General features: G+C 39.6%; 2 protein-coding genes across 6 annotated transcripts in view; one reads left to right on the top strand and one right to left on the bottom strand.

The window, feature by feature from the left end:
* The window catches only part of PAQR3 (progestin and adipoQ receptor family member 3), a 29,325-nt gene extending 11,371 nt beyond the window's left edge, over positions 1 to 17,954 (top strand). For 2 of the 3 annotated variants that reach the window (XM_060113749.1, XM_060113734.1), the window contains 3 exons: positions 934 to 1,131; positions 3,456 to 3,546; positions 7,039 to 9,972. In XM_060113749.1, coding sequence (XP_059969732.1) covers positions 934 to 1,131; positions 3,456 to 3,546; positions 7,039 to 7,181 — 432 coding nt within the window. In that variant the 3' untranslated portion in view covers positions 7,182 to 9,972. Of the gene's footprint in view, positions 1 to 933; positions 1,132 to 3,455; positions 3,547 to 7,038; positions 9,973 to 10,048; positions 10,170 to 15,898 lie in introns of those variants that run through there. The other variant, XR_009533833.1, reaches the window with a different exon arrangement.
* BMP2K (BMP2 inducible kinase) overlaps positions 11,693 to 19,488 on the bottom strand; it is a 134,182-nt gene continuing 126,386 nt past the window's right edge. For all 3 annotated transcript variants that reach the window (XM_060113705.1, XM_060113713.1, XM_060113723.1), the window contains one exon: positions 11,693 to 17,343. In XM_060113705.1, coding sequence (XP_059969688.1) covers positions 15,926 to 17,343 — 1,418 coding nt within the window. In that variant the 3' untranslated portion in view covers positions 11,693 to 15,925. The remainder of the gene's footprint in view (positions 17,344 to 19,488) is intronic.

The following is a 19,488-nucleotide window of genomic DNA, read 5'->3' as shown; positions in this document are numbered from 1 at the left end:
ATACTAGAAACAGTTGAGCCATCCTCTACTGCCCTCTCACACATCCAGTCAACCATTAAGACTTTAGTTTATTTCAGAGACGTCTCCTGAATCTGGTGCTAACATCTACCTTGTTCAACAAAAGTCCATGCTCCTATTTTCTCCTTGAATCAATTATTCTGTAATAATATCTGCTAGCTGGCTTCCTGTCATCTCTCTCTCTATTTTTCACTGATGTCAGAGTTATTCCAATAAGTCAGTTGGAAAAACAACCATGTCATCTCCTCCTTCAAGGACTCTGCTATTCCCTCAGTGCCAGCATGGTAAAGTACAAATACTTAGCCTGACAGTACATCTGCCTTTCAGCCTCCCTTTGTAAAACTTCCTTGCTCTGTGTGCTGTTCCTTTTCCTTGAGAGCTCCCTCTTCTCATGAAAACCTTATATATTCCTCAAGGCCCAGCTGAGATGTCATTTCCTCTGTGAAGCATTTTTTAGCTAATCCAGGTATCAATTGCCCCTCTTCTGTAGTTCTACAACATTCTCTTCACAGCTCAGTTACAGTACTTATCATTAGATTATAAATTTGTTTATATGTCTGCCCCTCTCATAGCCTATGAGCTCACCCACTGAGAGAGCCCCTGTCATAGTCGTCTTTGTTTCCACAGGACTTAAATTGCCCTGGCCTATAATAGGTACTCAGGAGATGCTTTTGTGTGGCTAAATGTGTTCTTTACCAGCTCACTTTGGGGTCTGGTTTATCATCCTAAGAAACCTAGCAGTCGTATGCAACATGCGTTGTTTTAAGGAAGAAAGGCAATCATGTTTGGAAATGAAAATACCAAATAAATAGAGTTTGGAATGTGTATGTGTAATGTAGAAGCCAAAACTGAAAATTACTCTTTTCCTTCCCTTATTGTTAATAACAATTAAAATGTGATTTCCTTTTATTCTAGTACTGGCGTCAGGTGTACTTGATCACAGTGCTTGCTATGATCCTGGCGGTGTTCTTTGCTCAGATTCATCCCAATTACCTCACACAGCAGTGGCAGAGGCTCCGTTCTATCATCTTTTGTTCTGTTTCGGGATATGGAGTGATCCCTACTCTTCACTGGGTTTGGCTCAATGGAGGAATCGGTGCTCCTATTGTACAGGTAGGTTGAGTGTGGTCAATATTTTTCCCTTTTTTTTTTTTTTGTCCTTTCAATTTTATTCCTTTCGGTAAAGTAATGTAATCAGGCCAAGAAGGTGGATCTTTGTCATTTGAGGGCATATTTCTAATTGCATAATGACGCAATAATTTTTCACATCTATATAAATAAATAAGCATACCTTGTAGTGATAGAAGTCTAACTATTTTCTTCTGAGATGTATTTCTATGAGATGACACATTCTTAATTATCTTTCTGTTATGTGTTTCCCATAGCTTGTAAATACCCAAGTCCTTACTGTAGAGGAGGACTCCCAAGCTTCCAGCTTTGTCATCTGAGGCAGGGATGATGCCAGTAGGAGCAGTTGATTTGTTTGTTTGTTTGTGGAGGAAAAGGAGTTGGGAAGGATTTCTTCTTGGACCTGAGTTTGAAGTACCCGTGGGATGTAAAGGTGGAGATAGGGTCTGGATTTAGCTTAGACTAGTGATGGAGATTTGACAGTCATTACTGTCTTGGTAGCTACAGCCATGGGAGCATATTCCACCCAGCAAGGAAAATATATTGCAAAATAAAAGACAGGGGCTTCCCTGGTGGCGCAGTGGTTGAGGGTCCGCCTGCCGACGCGGGGGACACGGGTTTGTGCCCTGGTCCGGGAAGATCCCACATGCCGCGGAGCGGCTGGGCCCGTGAGCCACGGCCGCTGAGCCTGCGCGTCCGGAGCCTGTGCTCCGCAGCGGGAGGGGCCGCAGCAGTGGGAGGCCCGTGTATCGCAAAAAAAAAAAGACATTTAGTTATTGTGAGGGAACAGTTGGAGTACATTAGGAAGAGCCTCGGTGAGAATTCCTCAGCATGCTTGAGAAGGGAATTAGAAGTAAGACTTAAGTTCTTAGAGATTTATATAAAAATGCCTTAAGTGTGTGCTAGAGAGTAAACTTGAGAATTTTTAACATAACTAATTATGCCAAGAAATCTAGAAGAAATCGCATACACTTGTTGCAATGGGACCTTTGGAATATAAGGATTTAAATGCAGGTTTTATTCAAAGGAATTATATTTTTTTTTACAAGAGAGGGACTAAAAGTAGGCTTACATACTGTCGGCAACAGCATGGTGGAAAGCATCCACTTATAAAACTAAAAAGAAAGGAAGTCTGTGGTGTAGTGAATTGAGTGATATGATCTGGCTATTTTGCCAACTTGAGGATGATGGTGATGCTTTCTTTATAAGATTAGGAAATTGGGAGAAAGGTGAGATAGTAGTGAGGAATAACTTCAGTGATTCTAATATCTGTGAAAACATTGTTTTTCTGACAGTTTTGATGTCCAGAAAATAGAATGGGGAAGTGCCACTCTAGATTTAATTCTAACCAGAAATGAATAGCTAATTACTGACATAGAAGTGAGTGAAATTTTGGGATGAGGGAAACACATCCTTTTATGCTTATGGTGACAAAGAAAGAGAACCAGACCCATTAAACCAGTAGATTTTGAAGAAATTCAGAAAAGGGAAGAGAAAAAAAAAGGAACAATCCTGTGTTCAGCAAAAAAAGATGGAAAGAGAGGCACATAACCAAAGATGAAAAGTTCCAAAGAGCTAATCCTGGGAGGCAGGGTGAAGCTGTGTTCTAGAATGTTTGCAAAATCTGAGGTTGATTAGTCTGAGGATATAGGATTTAGGGAAGGGGGCCCATGATGATTCTCAAATATCTGTTAGAGGGAAGAGAAATAATTTGTCTTTATTTCTTAAATGGCTTCTTGGTAAATTAGGTTTATAACCAGAATTAGGAACAGCATGTATAAATTAGAGCTGGCTGATTTTCTTAGAGCAAGGAAAAGCTTTCCAAGAGAGCTGTGAGATGGACTGCTTTGTAGAGTAGTATTCAAGAGAGCCATTTATCTGGGATGGTGGGACAGATTTCATTGTTGGGCCAAGCCTCTTGGCTCTTTTCCAGCCACAAATCCCTGTTTAGTCTCTCCTTATTCAGCTGGCAACTCCATTCCCATATGTATTCCACCCAGGCACCTATGTTGTAGATGGAGTTGGACGCCCTTAGGACCTAAACTATGTTGAAGCTTTAGCTGCCCTGGTGCCCTGACCTTTAGCGTTGTCTCTGTGTTCCAGTCCTCTGGACTGCTTCCTGAAGTATTGAGAGCAAGCTTTCTCTCATTGGAGACTGTCCGCAAAAGCAATTCAGATTTAACACACTTAAATCCCACCTATGAATTCTACTCCTGTGTGTTGTCTAATTCTATGAATTAGATGTATAAGAAATTGAGAATTCAATCACAGTAGGCAAGATCTGTGAAAAAATATGTTTTGCTTTTCAGGACTTTGCACCCCGTGTAATTGTGATGTATGTGATTGCTCTTCTTGCTTTCCTATTCTACATTTCCAAAGTTCCAGAAAGGTATTTTCCAGGTACGTATCACTTGTATTATGGTTTTCTAACTTTATTCTAAATATATAGTGGAGGTATATGTTTCAGAGCATCAAAACTTAGATTTTTTCCCAATATTATTGATTATAGAATGGCTCTTCTCTTCTCAAATGTTATCTAAAACTTGAACTTTCTAATGGCTTTCACAAACTTTGTCTTTCACTGTCACCGTATGAGTTGAGTCCAGTAGATAGGGTCACCACCATTTCACAGTTATGAACTCCCAGCCACTGCTTTTTTGTGGAGCACTAGTTAGCAATTACCATTTACTTCTTTGTATACCAGCTTATGCTTAAAAATTAATTTATCAGTATATGTGCGAGATCCAAAAAAAAAAAAAAAAAAGAGGCAAAGGAAAATAACAGGATAATGAAAAGCCAGGTTTAGGATTACTTCATAATGTATCTATCGTAAGTTTCTATAAAAGAAAGCCCATCAGTCTGGCTTTCAGCTTCCTGGCACCCAGTGGTAAGAGGAAATTAATCTAAGTTAAGGGTCTTCATGTCCCCAAGATACACACAATCCAGGAACTTAAGAGGACAGATTTCCCTGCTTCTTCAGTCCAGAGGAAAACGTCTTCTGATAGGAAATAACTAAGAGGACACTGAGTAGAGTGAATAATGTTCTCCACAACATGTATTTGCTTGTTTAGGAGCTTCAGCTCTGGAGTCAGACTGCTTGGGTTCAAATCCCCCGTCAGCCACTTTCTAGCTGCATGAGCTAAATAAGTGACATAAGCTTTCTCAGCCCAGTTTTCTCTTCTGAAACGTGAAGATAATACACTTCTCTCTTGGGGTCACTGTGCAGATTAGATGAGAACGTGCACATGAAACGTTTAGCCCAGTTCCTCACGAGTAGCGAGCACTCAGTAAATCTTAGCAGTTGTTATCATGATGCCCCTCAACCCCAGTTTCATAAATGAAATATGTGGCTTAGGAAGGGACAGAATGATGCAAGTCCAGGTGACCTTTGGCTCAAGTCAAGAATAACAAGAGGGGCTTCCCTGGTGGCGCAGTGGTTGAGAGTCCGCCTGCCGATGCAGGGGACACAGGTTCGTGCCCCGGTCCGGGAAGATCCCACATGCCGCGGAGCGGCTGGGCCCGTGAGCCATGGCCGCTGAGCCTGCGCGTCCGGAGCCTGTGCTCTGCAACGGGAGAGGCCACAGCAGTGAGAGGCCCACGTACCGCAAAAAAAAAAAAAAAAAAGAATAACAAGAGACATAAGGCAGTGGTCTTTCGGTTTGGGGGCTAGAAGTAGGAGAGCAGTTTAAATTCACATTGCAAATTGTTTTCCCTTCCTCCTGGGTTAAGAACCTCTTCCACAGTGAATCAAAGATAGGATTGTGCCGCTCGTCATGTGTGTTGGGGAAGAAGAAAGGATGAGAAACCCCGAACTAGAGAATGAATAGACTGCAGAACCTCAGGCATTCCTCTCTGCACTTGACTTTTCTCCACTGAGTTTTAAATAAGGACGGACTACAAAGAAGAACCTGAATATAAACATTAGGATTTGGGAACATAACTAGGACATGTCCCTGAATTGAAGACCACCCATCTGCCAGGCAGGGTCAGAATTCTCCTCAGAAAAAAACAGTTTTGGTAAAATACATTTTTGTATCACTTTATTAATAATTATTTTATTATTTCTTCTTCATCATAGATGTAGAAAATTAACCAGTGAAAGTTGTCTGCACTCTGTGATTATGGCCATAGTGTTTTTAGGCCTTAAAATATTCAGATCAAAAGTTCCTACTTGGGGACTTCCCTGGTGGCGCGGTGGTTGAGAATCCGCCTGCCAGTGCAGGGGATTGCAGGGTTCGGCCCTGGTCCAGGAAGATCCCACATGCCGCGGAGCAACTAAGCCCGTGCGCCACAACTTCAGCTACTGAAGCCCGTGCGCCTAGAGCCTGTGCTCCGCAACAAGAGAAGCCACCGCAATAAGAAGCTGGCGCACCACAGCGAAGAGTAGCCCCCGCTCGCCGCAACTAGAGGAAGCCCGCGTGCAGCAACGAAGATCCAATGCAGCCAAAAATAAATAAACAAATTTATAAAAAAAATTTTTTTAAGTTCCCAGTTGTCTAATATAGGGCACCTATAAAAGGTCAAACGTTATGTAACTTAACTTTTCTCAAGATGAGCTTGACATAAAACACGCCCCAATTAGCTGAATGTGTGCAAGTACAGGTACATTTGAGCGAAGATACAGAGATCATAAAACATGAAACATTCCTTGTCTGGCCCGTCCTCATTTATTACCTGGCTCTAAAGAGAAACATGTTGTAGTGGTGGTGAGATGGTGGGTGAATACTGTGAAATCAAAAAATTTAAACAGAACTTACTTTCAGCTCAGGTTAATTTTTTTTTTAGTATATAAACATCACAGTGGTATTTGATGGGTTAAGGGATCCCCAAGATGTCCATGGACAGAATTCAGTGAATCTGTAATACTTGTATTACAAACTAATCAGTTTTCTTTATAATCCTCAGTGTTTTATGCTTTAAAAATGAGTCTGTGAGCGTCACTAGGCTGTCAGAGTGTTCCATGGCACCAAAGAAAGGCTAAGAACTTCCACGGAAAAGATCCTGTTGACTTATACTTTAAAATCTACTTACTATACTGATTATTATTCTTGGTAAGAGAAGACAGAGAAGGTTAGAGAATATTTATAGGGTTGGCCAAAAAGTTCGTTCGAGTTTTCCCATAAAATATTACAAAAACCCCGGTACATTACATGACCATAGAAGCACCATGAGTAAGAAAAAATTATTTACATTTAAATGTCTATGGCTCTATTTTGTTATTTATTTTGTTGTTTTCCAAGATGCTTCCCACATGTTAGTTATTTAATCTCCTTGGAATTTAAACTTGTTTAACCACAAAGAGAAATGAAGTAATTTTCCTACGTTGTATATGAACTAATCAGCCTTAGTTAATTAACTCATTACTAATTACATTTTGCAGATTGTTCCATTAGTCTGATAGCACAAGATTCAGGTCTGAGCTTTCTCCTTACACACCTGCTTAAAATAAAAAGTGCTTCAAGTAGACTTATACATCTGCATCTGCTTCATACCTATTAAACTCCATGATTTGTAGCACTAATATCCTTTGCTTCTCTCATGTAATGTCTTTTCTTCACCAGGTGTATAAGTTGAGACATGGGAGACAAAAGGTCAAATTCCTGAAATTAACCACGTCTTGATTTTGAAAAGACATTTGGAATAGTATTTCTAAAATTCACCAGTATACTTAATGAATTTAAAACCTTACAGTCAGACTCAAATATGAATTAACATTGTTTTAGAAAACATTTCAGTCTGAATTAATCTCCAGTTGGTCTCCAGGTACTCTGAGACTGCCAAAATCTTTTTGCTGCTCAGTCATATTTCCAGGGCCAGAGATGGAAATATATTTTTATTTTAATATCAGAATAATTACAGTCAATATTCTTTTCTCTCTACTTTCCCTTCCAGGACAACTAAACTACCTCGGATCAAGCCACCAAATATGGCATGTCCTTGCAGTAGTGATGTTATATTGGTGGCATCAGTCAACAGTATATGTCATGCAGTACAGACATAGCAAGCCTTGTCCTGACTATGTTTCACATTTGTGAATTCAGGTATGGCCACCTGGTGTATTCAGTTATTAAGCAATATATAACGGGGAGTTGTATACCCCACTATTTCTAAGATTCCCATTAGTTTTTCCTTTTCCCTCTAGTTTGATGTATCATGAGTAATACTTTATAAAAATGGAAAAATATACTTGGGGATCTGTAAGAGTAACTGTTTTATGGGCCCTTAAGACTACTAATTTGCTGCTTGTACAGAAAGTGAAAATTAGTTGGCATTCATAACAAACATCTGAATGACAATGAATGTGAAGCCAGTGTAGAAATAGTACTCCTTTTACTGAACACCAGCTTAACTTCCTTAGGAAGGGCTCACCTCCATTATAAAATGGAGTCCTCTTGTGTGATTCCTTTAATAGGAGATACTTAGAGTAGATGATCAATTTTAAGTGCCTAATCAAGGCAAGGTTTGCGATAGCCTGTGTTTAACACAAGCTGATAGTGATTTTGAGTAATCACTAGCCTGTCAATGGATGGTTTGTGAGAAACCGGCACTTAAGATATTATTTCCTTCAGCTGTAGGTTCTCTTCTCCCTAGGAACATTGGATTCTTTAGTTTGCTAGAACAAAAACTTTAATTTAAACCCCTTCTCCTTTGAGAGAGGTGTTGAGAAAGGGAAAAGAACTTGCATTGTCATTTCCCATCAGATAAAAGTCATGTTAAGGGCTTCCCTGGTGGCACAGTGGTTGAGAGTCCGCCTGCCGATGCAGGGGACACAGGTTCGTGCCCCGGTCCGGGAAGATCCCACATGCTGCGGAGTGGCTAGGCCCGTGAGCCACGGCCGCTGGGCCTGCGCGTCCGGAGCCTGTGCTCCGCAACGGGAGAGGCCACAGCAGTGAGAGGCCTGCGTACCGCAAAAAAAAAAAAAAAAAAAAAAAGTCATGTTAAGAACCGATTACATGACCAGGCAACAAATTCTGTGGTCTAAAAACCAAGTTATTAGCCATTTAAGCTTTTCAATTTCAAATATTATTTAATTCCATATAATTGAGCTCTTGCCAGTAGACGGTAGATTTGAGGTTCCAAAATTCCTATAACAGAAGATTTTCACTTCTCTTGAGTTTGCAGTCTTCAATTTCCTGGTGATAGGGGTTCCCAGGTACATGGGTGCTACTTTCAAGGGCATAGAATCCAGATGGCCCAGTTCTTGACCCTGAAATGAACCTTAAGCCTTAGAACAAAGTCATGCAGATGCCCCAGTTGATGACATGATTATTCACCTGTGCTCTGGTCTTTCTCTGTTTATGCATGTGTTAGTATTGCACTGATAACTCACAGTATTGATATACACTATCTAATATTTGGGCCTGAAACTGCATTGTATATACCTAAAAAATAGATCTCGCTGCCCTATTATACAATATAGCACTCTTGTTCTCTGGTCTTTTCATATGCATAAGTTAAATCCCATAAAGCAGTCATTTATAAAAACATGTTGTCTATTGGAATATAAAATATTACCCAAGTTTCTTAATGGGTTGACATGAACTGCTTTAAATACTGGTGTATCTTCAGAACATTGGAATTTCTAAGTATCAGGAGGTGTTGATTGATGGTGAAGCTTATTCCCAAAATGTCGTTTATACATCTGATATTTGGAATGTTACTTTAGTGTGCCTCAGTTTATGCATCTGTAAAATTTTGTATTTCTTTTCATTGTAGTGTTTTTGGAATATGAATTCCCCATGCTAGTATCTCAGCAAGGAGAATTCTCCCCCAGTAGGCTAAGGGCACACCACATTATACCCCTTATTATGATGGAACGCCACTTTGAAAATGGCCATTTTACCTCATAGGGCCAGAAATTTGATTCATATGTTAAGTGAAAGAAGATTTTAGTGAAATGATAATAGGATATATTTTCCCTAAAGCATCCCTTATTGGCTTACATGGTATTACTGCTTTTAAACAGATATTTTGTCATTTTGGTCAAACAGAATATACTGTGTAGTTATAATTAATATAAAAAAGGAGAAGTCTAGTTATTTTAGGTCTGGTGCCATTTTTTTATTACAAAATCTTCTCAAAATAAAAACATATTGAACTTTAAATTTCATTTTCTTTTAATTTTTAGAAATAGTCTTTTGTTATAGTGTATGAATTATTTAATACTTGCCATCTGAATTAATCGATAAAAAGACCATGCTTTAAGACTGTTCTTGAATTTGAAAAGCATACAGGTCTGACTGTAAAGGAGAACTAAATTATACCATGTAAACGTTTCATCTTTTTATGAAAATATTAAATATTGTAAGAAAGTTCTTTTTATCTTTACTATAATGTACTTATTATAAAGTAGGGAATGAATGAATGTGGATTGCTGTCAACTATAAACACTTCTGTATATCAGCATTTATTGACCACCTACTGTGTGCACATCACTACTGGCAAAATTTTTAAGACATTGTTAACATTAAAGAATATTTAAAAATTGCCTATGAATCTGAGCCTTGTAATGTATATTTATTTTTGTTTTGTAGATTTATTAAAATAAGATTAAAAGTACACTATTCAGCTACAGTACTAAAAAAGACTGGTTTTAATTTTACCAGTTTGTAAACTATAAAAGCTCTTTACCTACAGATTTACATTTTAAAATTATTCATGGCTGTTTTAAATTGTCTATAGTGATTTGTAAGGTTGTAGTTAACTCATTTAAGAGAATTATCTTTATATATAAAACCATTTTCAAATAGCAAGACAGTGCTTGTCTTTCTTGTTACACTGAGTGCGGTTCATGAGCTGCATGGCAAAATATGTATTATGTAAATAAACTGGGTTTACTAAATATGTTAAGTGCTGCTTGTCATTCTTTATAATACATAACGGCTTCACAATCATATTTTAGAATCAGGAATGAAGCTTCAGGGAATGTGTGTCACATCTTAATGGCATCCCGCCTGGACAGAGTAACCGATTTGAAGATTGTGATTGACTGGCATAAAGCTGTACAACTCTCCATTTGGCAGGTACCTACCTAGAGATATCCTTTGCCCTGCATTAAATATCAAGGGGCAAAGCCTGCATTTCTGGATTCCTGCTGAGCTGAGTAGGTCTGTATTCACTTGTAATCATCATTCCGGGTAATTTCACCCCTGCCAAAGTGTGTGCAGTGAAGAATCAGCTCAGCTATTAGGGGAGGGGCAGAAGTGTCTTTTACATGCATTTTCACAATAACTGTGTTTACACTGGAAAGAGCTACGGATGCTATTGGGTACTAGCATCCCCTGAAATTCTGTACCGTAATTCCTTCGTAGGATAGCAGGAGAATGATCCAAAACTGAAACTACCTTTGAGAAAACATTTTCAGAAAGGAGAGGTAGCAACAGTGGGGGTCTCTTATGAACAGTGAAACGTCCATCCTTAAGATAACAGGAATGATAGCCACCAAGGTCTAATCATGCTCTACAAACCTGGGATCAAAAACACTGCACAACACACGTGTAAATTCAGTACTGCCAACTATCTAAAGCAAAAGTGAACTATCATCTTTTTAAATGTGCAACAAATAAAACTTCAAAAGCTCATGCTTTCAACAGGATAATATTAACTACATCTTACATATGATGCTGGAGCTGGACTTCCTTAAAGAGGGATGTGCTTACGCAAAATAAACAGCTCTAACTGCAGCATATATTCTTCTCGAAAGAAGTTAACTATAACTGAATTTGAACAGTGGCACATTCCCACACTGTTCTTTTCAGATAACCTTTATCATCGGGTATTTTGCTCCTTTGTACCATTTATTAAAAAGAAACAAAGCCCTTATTTTTCCACATAACTTTAGGTAAATGTTACTACTTCCGAAAAAAAAAGTTCATTTCTAACAAATAAGTTGAATCTTTCCACGAGCCACCAATCTAAAACTCCAGTTTGTGGAATAATACATAAGATAATATTGCAATCTTGACGCCAGACTTAGTCCATCAATCCAATAAACAGGTTTCTCTTTAACAAAGCCTCTTTTCTGACATAATCAAGGACTACAGTATTTTATTTAAAACTAAATATTTTTTAACAGTTAAAATGTCACCAGTTTTTAAAGAAAGAGTTTTAAAAATAAATTATATGTAATGCAAAAACTATGCCAAACATTCAAAAGGTCCTTCAAAGTCTTATGTTTTTGCCATACCTTCACCATTGTAAGTATCAGTAATTGTAATCCCTGAACAAGTTGTGTTACTGTTTTTGGAGTATAAATGCTAGGTCAAAATGTGTTTTCTTACTTAAATCCAAAGCTGTGAGATCTAATCTTACTCATTTTTCTATTCCATTAGCTGGTGCATAATAGGTGCTTAATGTCTGTGGTGTAAATGAAAGAACTGACTAGAAGTTTGCATCCAAAACTTTTAATAAGATGACAAATAATGAAAAACTCTGAAGTCACTGATTATAAAGAATATGCAATCCATTTGGGATTTATTGCATTTAAAGAAAGCAGATTATTAAAACAGTAGGTATGATAAATACAGTAAGAAAATAACTTTAAATTTCAAACAAAACAAAGTGAATGAGGGACAGGATTCAGTCAATAAGAATAAGCAATGTAAAGGCAATATAGTACTAAAATCAGTTAGTGCTTAATTAGATACAGGAAGAAAAAAAAAGCAACTGATTCTGTCTTATAACAGTTTTCCAGCTGTATGTGAGGACTGAAGTTAACTTTAGAAAGTATGTTTTCAACAATTAGAAATATAATAAAGATGTAAATCAGATTTATTAAAAGTTAAAGTTATTTGCTTAGTGGTACATAAAAGGCTTCAGAAAATTCAAGTTTAACAAAAAATGGAAGTGTAATCAAAGAAAGTGCACTTAAAGCTGTTTGCCAGCAATTAAAAAGTAGCTTACTATTACTATTCTGCTTACTATTAGATGACTTTTCAATCACAAAAAGAGCGTAGGAATAAAAACAATTCTCTTTCAAAAGTAGTACAATAAATTTTTAAATAAAAATAACCCCAAATGATGGCCGTTTGCATTTTCATCTGTCTACCTTATTCTTTTAGTGGCTTTTGTAAACCCTCACCAGGAGTGAATGTTCCTTTAGTAATGATTGTGGTTGCAATTCCATTTAAAATTAAAAAATTCACATTAACTCCACAGTAGAGAGGTGTAACATGTACAAGTATGTGTGCGTCTATATATTTACCCTAATATATAAACACCACTGTGTATAAAAGTTTTCAAATAAACTATCATTATGTTATTCTCACAGTAGATCTGTCAGCTCAACATTGGACCTAAAATGCGTAATTTTGCTAAAAAAAAAAAAGGAAGAAAATGTTTACTGCACATTCTATATATATTAAAACAAATGTACCCGAACTCCTCAGAACTAGTGATACTAATACACGTGTACCTTCTAGCAATGCTGATATGAAGTACCACGACCTAAAATAAACCAAGCAGAGAGGCTGAATAGTAGGAAAACTACTCTGCCTGATGAACACCAGAGTAGAGGAGGGGGCTCCAACTTAGTATTTCCCACCAGCAAGATGAGGACAGCAGTCTATCACTGTCAAACAATAAACAGGGTAGGATCAAAAGCTGCTTCTATCTACAATTCCAAATAATGTCATAACTGTGCCCACGTACACACACACACACACACACACACACACACACACACACACAGGGATGGGGCGCATCAGTGGAAGAATCACACTCTTTCCCGATGGATACTTTTGAATAAACATTCTAGTCAGTTAACTTTTCATCCAGCCTACAACCTCTCCTCCTCTGCCTCATAGCTATACCAAGCAACTTTTGTGTCTTAGCAGATACATTCCTCAGTGCCATGAAAACTGATCTTTTTAACACTAACATTTTGCTGAACTGATAATATTAAAATAAGCAAATGGTCCACTTTTAAAAAGATGATTCAAAATCAATAAGCATTATTAAAGCTGTTAGGACAGAAATAACTTTGGCCTCAGACTTTTGCTAGCTTCATAATATTTTACTTCCCTTAGTGATGTTCAAGTATTACAGGTTTAGAGTTATGACTACTTTACATGCTAAAGAAGCACAGAGGACAACTGATTAATAGGAACATGATTTCTTTTCAACTTTCCTTCCTTAAGCAAGAATTGGACCATCCCATAATAGAGCCAAACTTTTACTGAGTGCTGTGTACCAAGTATGTGTTAAGCTCTTTCACACATCTTGTGAGCTTTATTCTCATAATTCTCATAAGGGAATTACCTGGGCATCAGCTGTGTGGAGTGACTTACATCCTAACAGTAGTGGGAAAACATGATGGGAAATGGAAAGCAACCCTACTCCTGTACTCCTTGGGAAAATGCCTCTACTTCAACACAAAGGAATCTCCCCATTTCTCTCCCATTGGGTCCCCTACTAAGTCCTAAATGTCTCTTCTGAGCTATAATCTCAAGGGAAAAGTCACTGGGCTGTGATATAATGAACATAAGGTAAATATTTTAAACAGTGTCAAAGTGTTTCCTTAGGATTTATCTAGCATTATAAGCCAAAGTGTCTATCAGTATCTAAATCATTTAAAATTATTCAGTGTATTGAAAAACAACTGTAAGCAAGGCCTTGGTATCAGACAGACTCTAGGTATTTCATGTTTACATCCCAAGGAAACCATACTAGTTCATCCCTACCCCTTCTAAATTAAGAAATTCATGAGGTCTAGCAGAGACCAAGGCTAAGGACTAAAATAGTCAAAGAAGCATACTGTGTATACATCAACCAGCAGATTTCATTAAAAAACAGATTCTGTTTGATACAAACCTACTGTAGTTCATGAATTTACTACGTGTAATCATCAACTCTCCACTTTTAAAAGAAAGTATCACTTGAATCTACTTTGTAAAGTTTTAAAGCACATCTACTTGAGCATTTGCATTAGCAGTATTAATCAACCTGAGAATCAGAAAAAAAAAAAAAGGTGCAAACATAATATTTGCCTTTGGCACAAGGACAAGTAACTGGTGCACTTGGGCTCTAAAAGTACAGCTTTTAAGCAGTAATGAATGTCATGCTTGGTCTGCCTCTGCTTCACTCTGATTCACATACTGCTTCCCCCTTTGTCCACAAAAGTTGTATCTGATTTAAAACGTAAAAAAGAGAGAAGCAATAAAAAATAGATGGTTTAGTTACATATACTTTGCTTCTTCCCAAATTTAGAACTGTGAAAACAGGCAAATAGCTCAACCCAACCAGGGCACTATAATTAAGAGATTCTAGTAAGATTACTCATAAAATACATTTTAATTGAGCTCAAAGAGTTAATTTAAAATAGAGCAATCGAGGAGAGTGCCAGTTGAAAAGAGTTTTCACCCTTTTTTTTGTAAATAGCTTTAATGGTTCTAGAAACCTCTAAATGTTAATTTGATAGGGAAGGACAGTTAATTATAACTTAAAATAGTTGGAGACACAGGAAGCACAGATACTCTATTCACATTAATTCACAGACGTGATTTCTATCTTATTAAACAACTTCTATAAAACCTCAAGTTTCTAATTAGGATTTGTGATGTTAAAAAAAAAGGCAATTTGGTAGCTGGGTTCTTTTCACTAAAGACACAATCAGCTAACTAGCAGAGTGGAGATGCTAGCCCCTGGTCATCTGACACCTCACAGCCACTCTCAGATCTCCTGTTACTAGTGCAGAGGTATTTGCGGCAGGATGCACGAGTCCTGCCCGTAAGGCTTTGTGGGTTTCGCTGTTCTGTGCACTTTATTAAAACTACTCCACCCTCCAGACCTAACTCAGAAATTGCTGCTCACGACTTAGGGAATAGTTGGCGAAGGTGGTAATTTAATAAAGCACACTATTAAATGCAACATGATTTTACATTGTAAACGTCTCAAAAACTCAGGGTTTTAGCTACATATTTTTCCCTAAAATAAAATTTCTATATGACCCTTGTCCTCACTCCCAGTTTTTCCAATAATCTGCTTTACTAGGGACATGATAAATTTTGAGCAAGAAGCCATTCAAAACCAGAACATAAAGTGTTCCTGAAGTAGAGTGGTTTTTTCTTTGTATCATTTTTTTCTCTACATTTTTCCACCTGTCAGATATCTATCTTTAGTTTTTGTTCAAGGTGTCTACATAGATATTCCTTATTAATGGCACTTGTTTTTTTAAATGAAACAGTTTTAGGCACAACAGTCAGTGACCTCTGGCTCCGCTTTGTAGAGAAAGGTGTAAGGACTAAAATCTCTGCACTCTCCAGATAATAACTTTCTCATTCTTTATGAGAAGTGGATTTTTTTTCCCCAGTGTGGAAATTAGAAGAGACCTTAAAAAAAATCCACAAATGCAACCTGTGTATGTACAAACAACCTTAGTTTTAAATGCTGGATTGTGGAATGAGCCTCGGATACGCACACAAAAGTGACATTCTGTTATAAAAGTAAAGCTGCAGCTTTCCAGTCCCTTTTCAGGGACCACACGACTGGAAAGGGCCCACACGCTTTCCCTGGATTTCTGTGCCTTCATGTCTGCAGCTGAAACCCCAGGTTAGAGCTTGCCATTTCACTCCCTTTGCTCCTGCGTGGAAGAGACGTGGAGTTGCTACCCTGTGCAGATACTTCCTTTTTCTATTTGGTTTATTTAAAAATCACCTATTCTGATTGACCTGTAAGAATGAATGATATAAAGAGCTATACAAATAAATTTTCTTTCAAATTCATAAAACTATTCATACGTTTTTCTTTGAAACAGGAGTTAATAACAAGAGTCAGAAGTTATCTACTGTTTAGAAGGAAACGGAGCAGCACCGAATGGGTCCAATTCGACTGGCTGGGCCTGTTGGGACTGATGTGAGGTGACGCTTTGCACCACGAGTTCCGTAAAGGGCACGGCACCAAAATCATCCATTTTCAACGCATCTGCCCCGGGGAACGACCCGTGGAGTGAATTCGGCCTGGGCCGCCCGGGCAGGACGGGGTTGTGGTCGGCACGGATGTCGCTCAGGCCCTGATGCGGGGGGTGCCACGGCAGGTCCGGAGGGTGGAACGGCTTGGCCCCGAAGGGGTCCAACAGACCCTCATCGGCTTGCAGGACGTGCCCTCTGTCCTTCCCGTCGGTCAGGGCAACGCTGATGTTCTCCTTGGAGTCCGAGATGGTCAGAAATTCATTGCTGCTCTGGGAGTCCCGGCGGCCCACCCTCTTGTGCCTGCGGGCCCTCTCTGGGGTGCGGTAGGCGGGCTTGGCCGGCTTTTTGGCGCCGGTGGGCGTGCCGTGGTGCCGCTTCCCGTTACTCTTGGCCGCCTCCTGCTTCGTGCGCCTCTGGCGGGAGGACAGTTTCTGCAAGCTGCGCTGCTTGACTTTTTGCTGCTGACTGCCGGTTATCTCCTCAAAGGGCACCAGCCCAAAAAGGTCCTCGTTGCTGTCGCTTTTACTTGCTGATGTGGGCAAGGGCTGGAACGGAGTGGAGCCAAATATATCCACACTCTGCGGACGAGCTGGGAGCGCGGGCGCGTCGGGCACGGGCGCCTTCTTGCTGAAGGGCGCCTTGGTGAAGACATCGAACTCCTCGGGCTCCAGCCCCACGGCGGGAAGCCGGCTCTCGGGGGAGGGGTCCTTCTCCGGCTCCCCTTGGCGGGGCTGTTGAGCACGCGCAGCAAAGAAGGGGACGGCGCCAAAGACATCAAACTCCGGTCTGGGAGTCCGCGCCCCGACGTCCGAGGGTAACTGGGTGGGCGTGAGGACTGCTGCACTAGGATCCTGGATCGCTCCGCTGCCAGATGTGTCTCTGTAGACCGGGCTGGCGTCGCTATACTTGGCTTTGGCCTGCTCGTAATCCGAATCGGAGCTGTGTTTCTCTTCTTCTTCCTCATCTTCAGAATCCATAAGCAGAGGCCTGTGACCCAGATTTTCCGGCTCAGTATCGTCGTCGTTAAAATCTCCTTGTTCTCCCTGAAGAACTTCTTCATCCTCTTGCTCTTCCTCTTCGCTGCTCTTAGGAGAAGGGGGATCTGATTCAAAATCACTCTCAGATTCATCATTCCCCTTTTGCACTTGACCGTGTACTGATGAATTCTCAGAGGTTTTCTTTCCAGTCCGGTGGTCTTTAGATACTGGGCTTGCTTTTGTATTCTTGATAGGGTTTTCAGTGCTATTTTCTTGATTCATGGATGAATGTTCAACTTTCTTTTCAGGAGAACCTGCAGATTCAAAGAAAAATTATTGTATCATTCTAATGCATTTCAAAAACCATTTGCAGTAAACATTATGTACTAACACAAAGCATTACAGATCACTGTAAGGGCAGTTCTTTATCATTAGGCTTGGGGGATACACCTGGCCTCATAGTCGATGGTTAGGTCCTTCAGTGCAGACAGACTTGTCTCTCTACCCTGCACACCACCTACTCACCATAGGTGCTCACTGACAGCTAAGTCTTCCTTACAGTACCCAGAATAGGACTCTGAATACAGTACACAAGCACATTTTCTTCTTCCACCTTCAAAATAAGATTATCTAGTCAGTTGCCCTGCTCAGATCCCATGTTTACCCGACAGCCTTCTGCTTCTATTTCAACTCTGTTATAAAGTTTTCCCACAGAGATCAGCAAGCATAGATAGCTTATCTGCTTAGTTATGTTTCGCTGTGTAATTTTTAAATTGGCATTCTGGTGTTTTTTTGTAAACAAGTATCTTATGAGTTGGGTTGACATGAGTGCATCCCCATAGCCTGATCAAAACTAAGGACCAGCTACTGAACTGAGACGGTACCAAGGATATCTGCCTTCCCTAGATGCCACATCTTCCTTAAACTGTCATACCTATACTAATAGACATTACATTAAAAGCATGCTACTTTAATAAAAATCTTAACTATCAGTATGTTCACTGTATGATAGGTAATAAAATTGCATCAAATACAGTACTCTACAATTTCACTGTATGATATACAGTAAAGATAAACAGTATGTTAGTTTACATGAAAATATACAGCCCTCCCAGTACACTGGTGTACTGATTTTCCAGAGGCAGGAAACAATTTGAATTGATCCAACCACATATCCATTTATCCCTTCCCCTCTAAGATCAGATATTTTCAAAACAATTAGCTAGGGTTGGAATATAGTCTTTAGTCATGGAAACTAATTATACCTTATGATGGAAGGACCATTTCTTTTGAGTTATTAACACAGTGGTCTCCATGGCACAGGACACCTCTGAGTTATTTCCTTCTCTTTGAAAGTCAGCACTGTTGTCTTTCCCACCCCTCTGACTATTCCCTCTTGGTCATATTTGTAGAGACTTCTCTTTCACTAACATCTCCTTAAACATGGATGCTCCCCAGGGTTCTATCCTTGGCTGTCTTTCTCCCTCTGCATGTCCTGCCCTGGGTCCTAACTACTTGTATGTTAACCAGCATTTACACAGTAATGAGTGGACCTCTGATTCTTACCATGAATACTCATCTATCCTATTCATCTAATACTTATCATAAATATGGATCTCCTACCATTACTTCAAACTCAGTAATTTCAAGAGATCATCTTTCCTCTTAAAATGGGTCCTCACCAGTCCCTCTAAATTAGTGAACAACACTTCCATCTACCTACCAAGTTCTGCAAACTAGCAGAAATCTACAAATCATATTCCCTCTTCCCACCAAACAGTGTTTCTAAAATCTCTGGAACCGGGTCCCTCCTCTCCCTCTGCCAGCTGTCTCTCCCATCCCCTCCTTATCTTCATCCAGCAACTCCTTAGCCTCTAAACTTGCCGGTCTGCCTCCAGTCCCATATCCCTTTACACTGTCACCAGAATAACCCTTCTGACACACCAATCATGTGGCTACTGCTGAAAACCCCTCAGCGTCTCTCTGAGGAAAAGGGGATCCACCACTGAGCCCTCAGGTATAAACCATTTAGAAGTCAACAGAGGAACCTGCAAAGCCAACAGGGAAGTGCCAGAGAGGAGGACCAAACGCAGGTGAGTGTAATGTTGCCGAAGCTAAGAGAGGAGAGTGTTTCCGGGGGAGGGAGTAGACAACTGCGCAGGGTGATGCAAAGAAGTCCAATGAACTGATGACGGAAACGGCCACTGGCTCGGGTCAGCTCATGCAGGTTGTTGACAACCGTGAAGTGGGGAGTGGGGAGGAAATCTAGTGGGGCTGAGGAGTGAGGGGGAGAGAAGATGTGGAGATTTCTATCAGTTTTATTTAAATACAAATATAATCTTCATCCATTATTCATCTGCCAGTTCCCTGAAACCAGCCAAGAGTTATATGCTGTATCTTTACATATTCATAATAAGCTTATCTTAAGTCCTAACAGATTAAAATCAAATCAAATGCAG

Source organism: Mesoplodon densirostris, chromosome 1 (assembly GCF_025265405.1).
Source record: "Mesoplodon densirostris isolate mMesDen1 chromosome 1, mMesDen1 primary haplotype, whole genome shotgun sequence".
In the NCBI taxonomy this organism is placed as follows: domain Eukaryota; kingdom Metazoa; phylum Chordata; class Mammalia; order Artiodactyla; family Ziphiidae; genus Mesoplodon; species Mesoplodon densirostris.
This window is presented reverse-complemented; position numbering and strand designations above follow the sequence as displayed.